At 38.8% G+C, this 17533-nt stretch overlaps 1 protein-coding gene across 1 annotated transcript in view; it reads left to right on the forward strand.

The window, feature by feature from the left end:
* Window positions 1–17533, forward strand: part of GRIN2A (glutamate ionotropic receptor NMDA type subunit 2A) — a 361366-nt gene that overhangs the window by 231874 nt on the left and 111959 nt on the right. Inside the window, exon 5 of the mRNA XM_084881099.1 lies at window positions 6658–6772. Within this exon, the coding sequence (XP_084737225.1) occupies window positions 6658–6772 (115 nt within the window). The remainder of the gene's footprint in view (window positions 1–6657; window positions 6773–17533) is intronic.

A 17533-nucleotide genomic window follows, 5' to 3' on the forward strand; every position in this document is an offset into this window, starting at 1 on the left:
TAGTGGTTCCTTCTTTCATCCACTCTGAGTATATTCATTCAGCACCAGCTAGGGGCCAGACACTCTACAGCACTAAACAGGGCAGATGCAGTCGCTGCCTCATGATGCATGAGGTCTATTGGTTTAATAGGAACCACACTCACCAAAGCCAGTCTACAACAGCTGTCCAATAGACAGATACTGTGAGTCATCTTAAATGTTCTGGCAGCACTTTAAACAGGTAAAAGTTAATTTTAGTAATAGATTTTATTGTACCCAATATGTCTAAACTATTTTGACATGAAATCAATATCAAATTACTCATGAACTTTTTTACACAATTTTTTTTAATACAAAGTCTTCCAAGCCTGGTGTGTATCGTGCCCTTATGGCACATCTCTATTCAGACTAACAATGTTTCAAGTGCTCAGTAGCTTGTGGCTACCAAATTAGATAGGTCTAGAGAGAACATGACATTCTGGCCCAGTTTTTGGTAGTCATAATTACACAGGGAAAATGGCCTACTTGTTTCTCAATGTTCTTTCTGATCCCCACACACCACATCATAGGGCATGAATTGCAAGCAAGTAATGTTTATCTCACTTGGACTTTAACTTCATAGCCCTAAGACTAGATACCAAAGGAAACTTGTATGTAAGTCATATACTGGGTGGGCAAAAGTAGGTTCACAAGGCACAGAGTTTATTCTTGTACTAGAGGCCCACTGCATGAAATTCATGAATAGGTAGGGTCTCTTGCAGCTGGGACCTCCCTTCCCCAACCATCGGTTGCCAGCTAGAGCTTCCCTTCATTCTGCACTGCCCTCTCATGGTCAGTGCATGCCATAGCAAGTGATTGAACTCCAGGTCTCAAGGTCAAACTCCCAAGGGAACACTTTGTATATTAGGCTTTTATATAGAGAGATTATTAGTTATTAATTGTTTTGTTATTTTCCATATGAACAACTGTAAACCTACTTTTGTCCCACTCTGTAGGTTTACACACTTTTTGGTTTAGTGTTGGGTATATCACTAACAATAAAACACAACTACTTGACACTTTACCACCAATGAGTGATGATAATATAGAAGTGGACTCTCTGCAAACTGTCAGAGGGCCCCATTCTATATTTTCCCAGCTTGCTTTCATGTATTTATTGCTCCTGATAGAGATTTTAAAAATGTAATTTGAAGCTTAGCAGCAGCCAGAATTTCTCATATTTTAGCTGGTCACTAAATGTTTATCGTCAATTTTTGAGAAGTAAACAAACCAGTGATAAAATTTTACTGTTTTGTACAAGTGCCCAGCAGGTGTTAATGGGAACTAAGCAATGGGGTGTGCAATGATATTTCCCTAGTAAAGAATTTTGCTTCGGAACAAGTTTAAATGGGAAGAAAGCCCAAGGAAATATGGATTGTCCTTCCTAGAAATTGGATGGGGGAATTGAAGGTAATAGGTTCTTGCTCCCTGCCAACTTTATAATGAAATTACCTTTCAGCAAAAATTTGGGTTAGAGTGTTGTATTTTTCTCCCAAGGAACTGTAGATCCTTAATAAAAAAGAAAGAAAAGGAAGAAGACAATATTAACACCGAATACATGGACTCATTGATCCAGAATATTTAATTTTAAAGGAACACAGAAAAATCTTTAGCATGAGAATTTCCATGTAATTGTTGCCATAAAATCTGAACAACAGTGTTTGCATCTAAATAATGACCCTGCTAATTCCATCTAATTGCACTACAAATGGGAGAAAAAGGAATGAGTGGAGGAAATAGAGATGGGGAGTTAAAGAAGAAGGGGTTTAAGTAAATTCAACTAGATACCTGGGTATTCAACAGCACATGCTGGCCCCGTGATTAAAGTGATGACTTTGACCTGTAGTTCATACAACATAGTCCTATGAATGGCTCTCTCCAAGAAGACACATGTCTCAGTCAAACCGAAAACATTTGTTCTCTGGTCTGCCCTTTCCAAACAGATAGCATATGGAATATTTTCAAACTTCTTGATGATTGAAAAGTTTTTTCATTTTCACCCTAATGAGGACAGTAGATCCAACCTGAACACTATTTATCTCAAAGTGTTGAATAAGAAACACCTGGCTTGGAGTTCATTGGATTCAATTAAAATAAAAAAGAAATTCGGTGAATTAGCTGGCCTAACTCTGAGTTTGGGAGCAGCTACAAAATGGCTTGGTAACAGATTTTCTCTAGCCCAGGTAAAGGACATGAGTGGTCTTCCTCTGAGCCTTTATGTAGAAATTCCATGAACAGAGTTCCATCCTGTTCATGGTTCTGTGGCCTTTGAAAGGACGCTGGTGGTCTTTGTCTGAATAATTATGCTGAAATTCCATGAACAGGGTTCAGTCCCATTTCATGGTTCTCTGCCTTTGACTTTGCAGTTTCTCCATGCAGTGCATCTCCTTTCCTTCCCCTTGACGTTCACCTGGCCAGCCCTTGCTCTTCTTCCGACACAACCCAAACATCTGCCACTCTGTTTCCTGATATCAGCCCGGCCTCCACAATAGAATTGGCCACTCTGTCCTTATGTTCTTTACCAATCTACTTAGTACATATCTCTAATTTTACACTGACTGCTCTTCTTAAAATTGATTTTAGACAGAAGGAGAGAGAGAAAGTGTGTGTGTGTGTGTGTGAGAGAGAGAGAGAGAGAGAGAGAGAGAGAGAGAGAGAAAGAGAGAGAGAGAAGAGAGAGAGAGAGACATCAACCCATCAATCAGTTGCTTTCTGCACATGATCCAACCAACCGAAAACCTAGGTATGTGCCCTGCCTGTCCAGGATTTGAGCTCACCATATTTTGGTGCATAAAATGATGCTCCAACCAACTGAGCAACACTGGCCAGGGCTAACTTACTGTTCTTTATTGCAGTTATTTGTTGCAGATATATAGGGTGTTCCTAAAAATGTATACACAGTGTTAGTATTTATTAATATACAGTTCACTTTCAAAATTTAAAAGAATCTACAGAAATGAATAATTTTTTTGTCAACATCAATGGTCATTCTGGTCCAGGCACTGCTGATAATACAAAGCAATGGAATCACAAATGTCAAGAATAATTGCATTTGGTATTTGTGTGCCCTTAATTTGTCAACTGTTTCTAGTTTTGTATTGTAAACTTTATGTTTTATGTATCCCCATAAAAAAAAAAGTCTAGTGGATAAATTTTCTTTGTTCAAATCATAGTCTGGCTTCACCCATTATTTCAAATCAGTTAAACCTTAAGAGGAATGAAAATTAAGTGAGTTTTCAGCTTTGAATAATTATAAAGGCAGTGTTTGTACTTCAACTGAGTTTCAAACTTCCTATGGCATTTTAGGATGAATTTCCTTTGTTCAAAGATTAGTCTGGCTGAAAAGAAAGAAACATCAATTAAGCAATCAGGTGTTAAAGTGTGTATACATGTTTTTGGGACACTTGTATATTTGCTTATTTTTGTACTATTTTCCTAGCATGGTTCTTGGTATGGGTATGGCAAATAGTAGGTATACAAAATGTCTATTAGATGTGTGGATGAATGTATTGAGGGATTGATGGTCATGGATGGATGGATGGATGGCACTTCTGGTGATAAACTGTCAACACACTCTACCATCAAATATTCGCTCTGCTCAGTGGTGTGCCAGATAATGTGATAGAGCCAAAAATAACCATGGTGAACAAAACCAAAAATAGTTAACTTGAAAATAGACAGCTTAATTTAGACCCCTGTTAGTTTTGAAAGCTGGCTGGTAATGAGGGACTTGACCAAACTCCCAGTCAGTCCATGCAAATTGTCTTCTCAAGAGTCTCAATAAAGGAGTGTGAAGCGTAACACTCCTTGAATGTGTTGCCTGGACCACATCCATTCAGTTCATCAAATACAGCCAGGAAGCAGCAAAGGATAAAACGACGACAACAACAAAACCCAGCTCTGATTATCGAGATAATGAATGTGTTGGGTTTTTTTTAACCATAAACAAAAATGTTGAAGTTGTCTTCAAACGCAAAGAAGCATTTTTACTTATGTTTCTATTGGCAACACATCTGAGTGCATCATACCTCCCCTTAAAACCTTTCATGAATCCCCACAGCCTTCTGAACAAAATCCAAACCCTCAGGGTGTCATCCAAGGTCCCTTATGATCTGGCTTCAGAGATTCTCCCAGACAAATCCCACTGCCTTTCTAAGCTAGTCCCTACTTTCTTTTACATGTGTCACTCCCTTTGTTGAGTTTTCTTTAATTCAGATTATTCTCCTGCTCAGAATCCTTTTCTCCTGCCTCTCCTAGGTCCCTTCACGCCTCACAATTCCCCGGGAACCCTCTCTAAATCCCTTAAGTTGAGTTAGGGGTCATTCTCTATGTTTTCACAACTTATCACACTGTCCATCAGTACACAAGTGACATTCTAAGTGCTATCACTGTATATGAATATGTGTTACTGAATTATAAGAACGTGGGTAAGAGGACAGACGGGCACTGTGTTTTTTTTTTTTATTTCTGTATCTATAGGACTCACCATAAGGCCTGACACATAATAGATATTCAGTAAAGAGTTATTGAATCAATAAATGTTCTTATTAGAAAATGATCTGAGATGCCTCAAATGTACCAACTAAAATAGTGATTACTCTGCTGCTGCTTCTAAAATAGCAGTGCTTTATGCTAAAAACAGTATTTTTGTTAAAAATGGAAAGTATTTGCATAACTTTGGAGACTACAAAGATACGCAAAAGAAAATAAAAAGTATCTGTAAAATTTCCATGCACTGACAAGCCCTATCTTTATCCTCTTTTCTGCTTGATTAACATTAAATACTGCGCATTTTTCCATGCCATTAATTTGTCTTTAAAAACATGATTTTTTTCTTTTATATTTATTTAAAATTTGTCTTTATTGTTGAAAGTATTACTGACTTCTTACACCCCACATCTATCCCCCAAATGGCGCATCTAGTGCATTGAATAGATACACAGTCCTTGTTCTTTGACTTTGCCCAGTTTCTTTATCTTGCCATTCTCCTCACACACAACACAGCCAGGTCTGCGGCATGAGGGCTGAGGGCAGACCAGATAGGTCAACCTGTCTTTTTGGAATTTTTCTGTAGTCTAGTATTCCTCTTTAATATTTTACTACTGTGTCTACTTTTAGTGTCAAAACAATACAAACCAAGAAAATACTATGACTTTGAGATGCTGTGTCTGTCTGGGAAGTCTTTGAATGCTTCAGTCCAACTTATTTATTGAGTGCCTGCTTAGTGGTGTGTTTTTGTGGAAGTTGTTGCCAACATCACATTTTCCTCAAGCTGCAAGAAAATGTGAACCTCTGGGGACCGCCTTGTCTCCTCACCTGAGTCAGCCTTACTGCAGGCAAGGTGGCTTTGAGGAGTGGTGGCGACAGGAGTGTTGTAAGACAGACAGATGCCACCTGCAATGAAAACACCTCTGCCAAAAGCTGACTGCAGGAATATTATATAAGAAAGATAGTGAAGCGTTGTCCTTAATAACCTATCTCCATCACCCTCTCATCTCATCCATCACCAAATACCTCCAATTGGTGCTATTTGTTGCTGCTCCTACTCATCCTTCTCTTTCTTCAGGGCCACACCAGGACCAAAGCCAACATCCAATCTAACGTGGCTAATGAGTACACAGTAACCAAACCCCCAATATGCACTCTGATCCCCTTCAAATCTATTCTCTATAAAGCCTTTAGGTCATGTTATACAAGGAACGTCTGAGCATGTCACTTTCCTAATGAAAACTTCGATTGTCTTTCATTATTTTAAAACAAGATGGGACTCCTTAGCATGGCCTGAAAAGCTTTGCATTGTTTGTCCCTATTCATCATCTCAGGCATCCCACATCCTGCATGTTTCTGTCTCTCTCAGCTTCATCCTCACAGGTTTACATTCAGTCCCTCATACGCACTACCACAGGGCCTTTGCACATGATGTTCCCTTTGCCTGGAACATGCTTACATCTTTACTAGTTAATGCTGACTCACCCTTCAGGACCAGCTGCACTTCCTTACAGAAGTCTCGTTGATGACTCTTGTTTCACTTTCACCCAGCACACCAACCTTGCTATGGTAACACTGACATAGATCTGTAATTCATCAATTAATGCCTATACTTCCCCTTAGACTAGAAGCTTCATGAGGAGAGTGATCATGTCTGTTTCCTTATTTATCCCCAACTAACCAGGTGAGTCCTGGCACGTAGCAAATATTCAATAAATATTAGTGGAATGAATAATGAATGGAGGGGAAATCATGTCGTTGAAGTTGTGGATTGTGTGGTTTCTGAGTTTCCTTTAAGGAAGCTTATTAAAACATAATAGAACATGCTTTCAGATCCTTTTTTAAGGTCCTTTGAACAAGGTATATGGATCTGGTAGGACAGAAAGACTCCTTTCATGTGCTAATTACAGTCGGTCACTACAGGATTGGGGAGTCTGAGGATGACTATAGGCTCATGGAAAAGAGCGCCTGGTCAGGGGACAGTGCCGGCACGGGTACTACTCCTTCCACAGACAGAGGCTGCTGGAGATGGGCATGGCATCACTTGTGTACACTTTTTCAGTGTTACCCTGATGGGGGCATCCACTCATTGGTTTGACACATCTCTTCTTCTTCCCTAAAAACATTGTCTTTCTCTCTTCCTCTTTCTAGATTTATGGTCAATGTGACATGGGATGGCAAAGACCTGTCCTTCACTGAGGAGGGCTACCAGGTGCACCCCCGGCTGGTTGTGATTGTGCTGAACAAGGACCGAGAGTGGGAAAAGGTGAGTGTCCTGTGTGCCGAATGCAGGGGAGGGATGAGGGCCTGGGAAATCAAGGGCTCAAATTACTTCTTTTTCCAAATTACTTCTCATTGAGCCGCTCTGCGTCCCATCCCATGCAGCTGCCTTTGCAACAAGGCAGCCAAATAGTGCAAGGTGCAATGTTTGCATCCCCCAGGTACCCTGTGTTAATTGTGTGCTGCTCTCTATGCCGGGTCTCAAACCTCAGGAGGAAGAGTCCTTGAAGGACTTAGGACAATTTCAAGGCGGTGAGATTTTGTTCGCATCATTGCAGTAGCAGATGTTGACTGGATAGCAGTGATCACGCCAGTTTGCCTAAACCTCATAACTGTGTTTCATGTTTACACATTTAAGCATATGGTTGAAACCCCTGTATTTTCACTTACTTAGTTTTTTATTTTAAATCAACTAATTTCTAAAATTTAAGTGTGTCGCGTCTATAAAGCATAGGTTGAAGAGGAGGGTTATATTGTTTGCAAAGCACATTTTCTAGTACATATATATTAGCTATAAAAAATAACTGTGCATGAAGACAATCATCTCACATACCATAAAAACCATGTCCTGAGCCAGAGAGGGGAGATTTCACAGGGATTTACAATCGATGCCATGCATACAATGACAATATTGTATTGTCAATGTCCCAGTTGCGTTCCCTCCCCCATAATTGAACTCTCAAATTAGTCACTACAAGATCACATGAAGAATGAAGAATGAAATAAAAGAGACCGAAAAGCAAGCCTATATTGTTATCTTGTCTTTTTGACAAGCAATGCATGACCCCAAACTACTTCCGCAGCTTTATCTCCAACTTGCTCATCGGGTAGAGACCTGAGAGACTCTAGGGGAGCAGGAAGATGCCTGGTGTAGTGTGGGTACTGTACTAGAGTTAACAAGGTCAGAAGAAAATACTGTAAAACCATAGCATTGACTTTGGCGGGGTTGGGCAGGGGATAAAGACAGATTCCCAGAAAGGAATGATGAAGCTTTGGAAGACTTTGCTTGCTACATAGGGCAGCTACAAAACACACATTCCTGCTAGTGCACTTGGAAAATTCACCAATTAGACCAATTCTGCATAAAACAAGTTTAAATATATTTAAATAGATTGAAATAATCCAAAATGCATTTTTTACCACCACAATATTAAAATAAAAATTAATAACAAAAATATGTCTAGAAAATCAGTAGATGTTTGGAAATTAGGGAACACACTTATAAATAACCCATGCATCCAATAATAATTCAAAAACCCATTATAAAGTATTTTTGATGGAATGACAATGAAAACACAACATATCAAAATTGGAGCAATAAAGTTGATGTGCTAAAAGGGAAATTCATAGCTTTAAATGTTTATAATAAAAAAAGGGAAAATGAAAAGTCAATGATTTAAGCTTCTTCATTAAAAAGCTAAAAAAAAAAGAGTAAACACTAATGAAGTATAAGAAGGAAATAATAAACATAAGAGTAAAAATTGACAAAGTAGAGCACAATATGTAGACATAATCTAACAAAGCCAAAAGCAAGTTCTTTGAAAAGATTAAGAAGATTTGTAATTTATAGCAAGAATGATCATACAAAAAATGGAAAACGTAAGTATTAAAAACCAATACTAAAAATGCAAGAGGGGATATCATTACAGACATTACATATCCCACAGACATTAAAATTATTTTTTTAAATATATATATTTTTATTTATTTCAGAGAGAGAAAGGGAGAGGGAGAGAGAGAAACATCAATGATGGGAGAGAATCATTGATCAGCTGCCTCCTGCATGCCCCCTACTGGGATTGCAACCTGGGCATGTGCCCTTATTGGGAATTGAACCCTGACATCTTGGTTCATAGGTCAATGGTCAACCACTGAGCAACACTGATTGAACAACATTAAAATTATGAAAATTTTATGTAACAAATATGTCAATGTAGATAAATGGGCAAATTACTTGAAGACTGACAGTTTTCCAATACTGACACAAAACGAAATAAACAATCTGAGTAGCTCTAAATTTGCTAAGAAATTTAATTCATTACTAAAGACTATCCCATTTAAACAACAACAACAACAAAAACAACACAAAAACAAACCCTGGCTTAGATGGTTTCACTGTGAATTCTACCAGAAATTTTAAAAAAGGTACAACATCAAACTACACAGAATTTTTCAACATACTAGAAGTCATAATCCAGCAATACATTAAAAAGGATACTATATCATGGATAACTGAAATTTACCTTAAGAATGCAAGACTGGTAAAGCAGAAACCTATGGTCATCTCAATAGATGCAGCAAAAGCATTAGGCAAAATTCAATGCCCATTCATAATAAAGAAGGTAGCTCTCTCAATCTGATAAAGGTTATCTATGAAAACCCTGTAACTAACATATTGTCTAATGATAAAATAATAAAAATAGATCTACAAATATACATTCAAATTGTTTGGTGAATAATTCTGACAACAGGGGATAAGAGAAAGTCTTTAATAAATGGTACTAGACAGAATATCCATAATGAAAAAAATAATAAGCATTGACCTCACACTATACATAAAGAATAACTTAAAATAAATTTCAAACTGAAATGTAAGAACTCAAAGTATAAAGTTTGTAGAATAAAATATGTGAGGATATTTTTGTATCTGAGCAAGCAGAATGCAAAAGGCAATATACATACAGCTGAAGTAATAAATTGGCCTCCATCAAAATTTAAAACTTTCATGTTACATGAAAAAGGTAATCCACAAACTAGGAAAAAATTTTTACATATATACTAGAGGCCCAGTGCATAAAATTCATGCACAGGTGAGGTCCCTAGGCCTGGCTGACTAGCAAAGCGCAAGCATCTGGCGTGGAAGGGCAGGTCCTAGCTGACCTCTGGGCCCAGGCCAACACCTGGGTCCCAGGGTCCCCGCCTGCCCCCCTCCACCTGAGCCATTGGCTCCTGCCCGGCTGCCTCAGCTCCTGGTAGCCAGGCAGTGGCCCTGCCCCCCCTGCCTGGTTGCCATCTGCGAAGCAAATGGGCCCTGCTCACACCCACCTTGGCCTGGCACTGCCTGCTCACCTGCTCCACCATCCTGCTGCAGCCCTGCTCTCTTCAGGGCCCATTTTAAACCTTTCAAATTGTGATACTCAGTCCGCTGCCGCCCACTGCCAGCACCGCATCATCACTGTTGCCCTCCGTGTTCCACGCAACACCCTAGTAGTTAGCACACGTCATAGTGATTGGTCAAACTCCTGGTCGAGGGGACAATTTGCATATTAGTCTTTTATTATATAATATAGATTTTATATTTTATTATATATATTAAACAAAGGACTCATATCCAGAATATATAAAGAACTTAAGTCAATAATGAAAAGGGAAAAAAAAAGACAATTAAAAGTGGGAAATTGATTTAAGCATGAAAACATGCTTAACATCTTTGACATCAGTGCGGTAGCATTTTACACACCCTGAATGGCTAAAATGAAAAAGAATGACAAGTGTTGATAAGGATAGGGAGCTACTGAATATTTTATAGATTGCTGGGGGGAATGTAAACTTTCAGCGACAGTGGAGAAGTGTTTAGCAGTTTCTTATAAACTAACATGTAGATAAGCCTTATGATCTAGCCTTTTCACTCATAGGTATTTGCTGCAAAAAAGTGTAAATGTATACCCAAAAGTAATATTTGTATAAGAATATTTATTGCAACTTTATTCATAATAGCAACACATCAAGAAGAACTCAAATGTCCATCAGCAAGGAAATGGATAAATAAATTATGGTATATTCATAAAATGAAATGCTGCTCATTAATAAGGAATGAATTAGTAATTCCCATAACAAAGTGGATGAATTTCAAAAACATTATGTTGAACAAAAGAAGCCAGACACGAAGATTATACTGTATGATTCCACTTCTGTGAAGGTCAAGAAGAGGGAAAGCTCAGCTATGGGATTAGACAGCAAAATAATGATTGTTTTTGCCTGGCCAGGGTGGTTCAGTGGTTGAACATCAGCCTATGAACCACGAGATCACTGTTCAATTTCCGGTCAGGGCACATGCCTGGGTTACAGGCTTGATCCCCAGTGTGGGGTGTTGCAGAAGGCAGCCTATCAACGATTCTCTCTCATCATTGATGTTTCTAGTTTTCCCTCTCCCTTCCTTTCTGGTCAATAAAAATATATTTTTTAAAAATAGCTGCTTTTGTGGAGGGGGAGTCATTAATAGGAAGGGACATAGGAAACTTTCTAGATTTATGACTGTGTTCTTTATCTTGAACATTTATCAAAATGCATCAAACTAACACACAAGAGATGTTTATTTTATTGTATGTAGTTGTACTTTAATTTAAAAATTTTTAAACCTTTCAAATTGTGATACTCAGTACATTTAACTACCAATGTTAACTAAATTTCATGTTTAACTCCCAAAAATGAGTACTAATTATAACAACATTAGCCATTGCTTAGTGAATGAATACCTACTCTTATTTTTCCTTCAGGGGGTACACCAAAGTACTGAGTGACAACTTTGATTATTCAGCCATTGAACAAATATTTATTTAGTGCCTACTATGTACCAGGCACTTTTCTTGAGATTTGAAATCTATCAGTGAGCAAGAAATACAGAAAATTAACTTCTGCATTCATGGAAGTTAGACTCTAGTGTGTGTGGAGGGAGGTGGGGTGCATTTGTGGTGTGTGAGGGAAGCATTGGGTTCTAGTTACCGTCCCTAGTTGTCATCTCCTCTCTTTCCTCTACTGTTCCCTGTGGCCCACTCTACCGCCATCCTTTAAGCATCTGAGACTTGGAGCATTATTATCATCATTATTGCTGTAATGCTTTCCTTATTCTCACTTTTTTGTTTGTTTGTTTTTTGTTTTTGTTTTTGTTTTTTATCTTTGCCAGAGGATATTTTTCTATTTGTTTTTAGGGAGAGTGGAAGAGAGAGGGAAAGACAGAGAGAAACATCGATGTGAGAGAAACACATCAATTGGTTGCCTCCTGCATGGGCCCTAACCAGGGAGGAACCTGCAACCCAGGTACATGCCCTTGTCCGGAATTGAACCCTGGGCTCTTTGGTCCGCAGCCTGATGCTCTATCCACTGAGCCAAATCGGCTAGGGTTATCCTCACTTTTTTTTTCACTCATCCTTCAGATTCTGGTTTTTCTTTCATCTTCCATATGCAGAGCCCAAATGCAGGTTATTATTTTATTTTTTTCTTACCCTTAATAGGAGGTTCAGAACTTGAGCCCTTCTGTCCGTGATACTGAGTTTGGGGGTTATTTTCCAACCTTTTGTAGTTACACCATCTGAGGAGCCCTTTTAAAGCTGTAAAACCATTCTCCCTGGTTGGCTATAACCAGTCCTGGGTCAGGTCAGGCGTGACTCACGCCTATAAAATTTTCCTCTTGCCTTTGGACCTAGCTTATTTGCCAGGGAGCCTGTTTGTAGGGAGGCACTGCAGGGTAAGTGATAACATCACATAAAAGAAGGCTATCATTGATATCTTCCATTACCAGATATAGAAGATGTCCTTTTAATATTTTCTGTGTCCTCTTTTAAATTTCTGTTGAAATACAGCAATTTCTCAAAGAGGCAGCTCGGGGAATTGCTGCTGAGTTGAGCTTAGAATGTACAAATGCTTCCTGTAGCTGGTCTATTCTCTTGGTACCCAGGAGATCCAGTGTTTCAGACATAACTCCTTGTACTTCCGCCTCGAAGACCGAGCAAGCCAGTGGAGCAGGTAAATGCCAGGCATGTTTGCCTTCAACCTGCCCCCTTGCAGCACTCGCTGGTACAGCAGGTCAGCCGAGGGGAAGGCCCGCCAAGGGGAGATCTGTTATCCTGGGACTGAGAGGTTCTTTTCATCTCTGAGGTCACCCAGTGGCGTCACTGGAACTAACAGCATGGAACGAGTGTTTCTTGCAAAAGGTGACAAGCCCTTGGAAGGAAATTTGCTTTCTGCTGAGCCTTTGTGTGTGGCTGCTGTGGATTCATCCAGTGCTATGCACAATGCTTGCCTGTGTTTGGCAGACACAGCACTGTTGTGAGCAGGCTTTCTCTTGCAAACCAGGGCTTTTTGCTCTGCCTCAAAGCTTGTAGGTCCAACACTTCCCAGAGATGCTTGGAAACAGTACTCTGGATGCAAGCCAATTGTCAACCCCGGCCAGGACAACTGATATCCCCTCTGGGCCAACCCTGTGACCAATATTCCATCAGGCACTAGGGCTGGTGCAAGGATGAGGAGGAAACCATCCCTCTCCTTAATTAGCTCATCACTGAGTCATTTCTGGGAATTGGGAGTGAACTTGATTAGGTCAGTTGGGGAAATCTTCATCAGGGTAGGGACATTAGTGTTGGTCCTTGAACGATAGATTGGATTTTCTCAAGCCAGATCAATTTATTAACTATCTGAAAAATATGCTTTGGAAATAACTCTATTTGCTATTTTAGGGCTATACTTGTTTAAAATTACATATATATATATATATATATATATATATATATATATGCTGTATATGTTTGTATATACATATAGACTAACTTTTAAAGGAATATATAGATAGAGACAAAAAAGTTACATGTAAAGAAAGATTTTATAAAGCAGTTTTTGACTTCAAGCATAAATAGGACAAAAGTTTTAAATATTAAAGAAAAACAACCCTCTTGTTTTTTAGACAGGTGTTTTTTAATGATGACAGAGATGCCCCAGAACATAAAGTAGATCCCTGAGTATGCCTTCCTGAACAAAGTGTCCCATTCTCTTTGCTCTGATGTGTCTACTCCCTCCTCACTCTCACCACCCTGCATTCTCACCGGTGCCTTTGATTTCAGCTGCCTTCCACACTGTGGTCCCTTCCTCCAGCCCAGATCCCCGGATCTCCAGACTGGGCTGCAGAACATGCCCACATGTATCGTCCACTGACCTCCAACTCCATCTTGTCTAAAGTCAAAGTCATCATCTTTCTCTCAGGAATATGGTTATTTTCCTGTGACCCCGCATAGAAAGCCTTATTATTATCCTCTCTCTATCCTCCAGGCCCTCATATTCAATTGTCATCCGCTCATGCATAGCATGTCCTGATGTTCATGTCCCTTTGAACATTTCCCCCTCTTCGCCAAGGACATTCTACCCATTGATTCTACATCTGCATAATCCAAAGTGGGTTCTGCTCTTTCTACTTCATTTCTACAGACCTCCCAAGAGTGGAAACAGCTTGCACTGTAATTATTTGCTTGCTTATTCTTTTCAGCTTTGACTGGAGACCCATCAGGAATAGATCTGTTGCTTTCATGTTTCTTTGGCTCTACCTCAAGGCTTTATTTCTGGTGCAAAGAAGGACCTCTATACAATTTCTAGTAACTTACTAAGAGCTATTCTGAACCAAGTGTGTGTGTGTGTGTGTGTGTGTGTGTGTGTGTGTGTGTGTTTTATCAATAACCTGAAGAAATGTTCATCCTGCTAAAGGACTGAAGTATTTATGCAAATATTGTACTTTACTTCCACACACACATTCCAATAATTATGTTAAAAAATGGAGGAAAATCATAATTGAGACCAATAAATGACAATTGGTAGAACATTTCTATGGATTGCCGAAAAGGAAATGCATTGTTTACATACTGTACAAGTGGACAGAAACATATTATGGTTTCTACTATGTGCTCACTTAGTTTAGAAAAACAATGGCAGCCTATTGATGAGGCCATGAACTCTGGCTGTGACTGAAAGAATACTGTTTGTTTGCTTTCAGGTTTTCATTTTGTCCTTTACCATTATATCTCTGGTGCTCAACAGCTGAGACTCAATAAAAGTTTGTAGAAAGAATATGAGAAGGAATGAAAACATTTTTATGAGCTCCCCTAAATGAGGTACATCATTTAGTGTGATAATTCCATAAGTGTGGTCAATTGGCTTCCTAGTTCAGAATCGCCATGGGAAAGATATAGAAGTCTTAGCCTTATCTCAAACCTAGAGAATAATCATTTCTGTCTCTGCTTTTCCATAAGTTCCCCTAGTGATTCTCATGTCCATTAGAGATATAGAGCCACTGCTTTAGGGCACAGATTAGACTAGTTTTATTCCTTGTAACCCTGACAAAAATTGTTTTGTCATCCTAGTTTCAAGAGTTCTTGCTTTTTAGTCTTTATGCCTCTTTATTCCTTTGCAATACACTTTTAGTGGCAATGCTTAAGAGAATTGATATGGGAGACAAGCAAATAAGGAAATTGGAGTCTCATTGTGCCTTGAGTAATCTCTGATGAATGAGACAGTAGCAATGTCAAATAAAGTGTTGTTTATGGATATAGTTTAGATCCTGTCACCTAGTGAGTCCTCAAAATTATTGAGTTTTTTTTTTCAGTTAAATCCCATAAACAGAGTATATTGAATTTTGGATATATAACCCTTACTTATTCACACATTTATTCCATTCAACAAAATTTCCTAAGTACCTATTATGTCCAAGTCATTGTAGAGGGTAGCAATAAGACATGGACCAGCTTTTAAGATAACTGAAGTCTAATAATGCACTAGAAAATGCTCATAATTATGAGATAATGTGAAACGTGCCACAAAAGATTTTCTGATAAAACTCTGATATTTAGAGAATAGCTTTGTTGAAAGTAGGGAGAAGGGGCATGGGCTGCTCATTTGAACAGGTTCTCAGAGAATAAGCATGATCTGGACTTCTGAACATGTGTGGGAAGGCCATTCCATTTAGGAGAAACATTGAAAGTCAAAGTCCAGAGGCAAGAGTGCCCAAGGCCCATCTGAGGAAGAGTTCAGTGTGTCAGAAACATAGCTGTGTGTTCTAAATAACCCTCACCTTTCTATAATTCTCTCCCCTGGGAGAGTGAGTGGGACCATGAATATGATGAGATATGCCTTCAGTAATTATGTTAGATAACACAAAGGGCATTTTCAGTGGACTTCTCAGTAATCAAAAGGAAGATTATCAGGGTGGGCCTAACCTAATCACATGATCCTTTAAAACTAGAGATTTTTTGCAACTTCTGACAGAAAAGGAAGTCAGGGAGATGTGAGCATGAGAAAGAGTTGAATGACTGCTGGATTTGAGCATTGAGAGGGCCACATGACAAGGCATGTGAGTAGCCACCAGCAGCTGAATTTAATCTCTGGGCAATAACCAGCAACAAAACAAGGACTTCAGTCCTGCAGCCTTGAGGAACTGAACTCAGCTCACAACTTAAATGAGTTTGGAAGTTGATTCTTCCAAACTCTGAGCCCAGCCTGGCTGACACCTTAATTTCGGCCTATTGAGACCCTGATGAGCCTGCTGAACCATGAAATCACAAGGGGGTGTGTTTCAAGTAGCTCAATTTGAGGTAATTTGTTATATGACAATAGAAAAATGAATACAGATTATAAGGGAAATTATGGGCATGAAGGACCATGCTGGAATTGAAATTACAGACTACAGGACTTGATTCAGTAATCTTTTGGGCACTGTAAAACAGATTATGAGAGTACAACATAAAAATAATTATAGTAATAGCTAACATTTCTTTGGTATTGGTCATATACCATGCCTAGTGCTGAGCATTTAAATATATAAACTTATCTCATCCCCATAGGAACACTGTAATATGGATACTACTATACTCTGATTTACAAATGTAGGCAGTGAGGTCCAGGGAAATTCAATAACTTGCTTAGGGTCACAGAGCTAGTAAGCCAGAAAGCCAGGATATATGAACCTCATAAACTAGTTTCTTCTTCAGAAATAAAATAGTGATTGGCATACATCTTTAGGAAAATTTTCTAAGGGGCTATTTAAGTAGCTCAGGTTCAAGGGGATGTAGGTGTAAGCAACAACAGTGGCAGCAGAATCTGAGAGAAATGCAAAAACCAGAATTGAAAGCTCATAGCATTGATTGGATAGTTTGCTGAGATATTTGTGGCAGAGAGGAATCAGATTAAAAAAAAATTTTTTAGGCATGGTCTGTACTTAGGCATTTTGGAAGAAATTTGCCATTCCTGTAAAAAACATTGCTCATCTCTCTTTCCTCCCTCTCCCCCTCTTCCTTCCCTTTCTTCCCTCCCACAATCAAAGTCAAGTACCCCCCTTTTGTAAATAGATTTGGTAATATCACTACCTGAGCAGAGTGGGTGTGAAATTTAATTTGTTTTCTTATATAATGATCATTAAGTTTCTCAAATTATGTGAGCCATCGAGAGGGAAAGTTAAGCCATTACCAAAGATTTGAAATTATCATCTAGCATCATGCATAGTGACTATTTTAAATAACCACACAGTATAATATGTCAGGTCACAGTGGGGAAAATATAGTAAGTCTCCAGCAAGTTAACACATCAAACTAAAATAAGTGATGTTATTTCCATGTGTGTGTTTCTGTCTTACACTGTTTGTTTATTTTGTTTTCAGTTGTAACATCAGCCCAACTTCAAAAAGAATAGCAATTGAACCAGTGCTCTTCTGCAAGGCAGCATTCTGCAAACATTTTTCAAGACTTCTAAAATTTAATAAAAGCAATTCATAGAAAAGACATCTGTATAGAAACATACATTGATGGGAATGTTAATGATAAAGATGACTGATGATGATGGTATGGTGATGTTGGTGATGGATGCGATAATCATGGTGGTAGCAGAAGTCATTAGTTCAGCTCCTGGGCAGAATGTTTTCACTGCATTATTTCGCTTCAGTATCATAGTATTCTCTGCATTTTCTTCATATCTAAAATGGAGGTAACAGGGTTGTTGG

This window comes from Pipistrellus hanaki, assembly GCF_964339955.1.
Source record: "Pipistrellus hanaki genome assembly, chromosome: 4".
In the NCBI taxonomy this organism is placed as follows: Eukaryota; Metazoa; Chordata; class Mammalia; order Chiroptera; family Vespertilionidae; genus Pipistrellus; species Pipistrellus hanaki.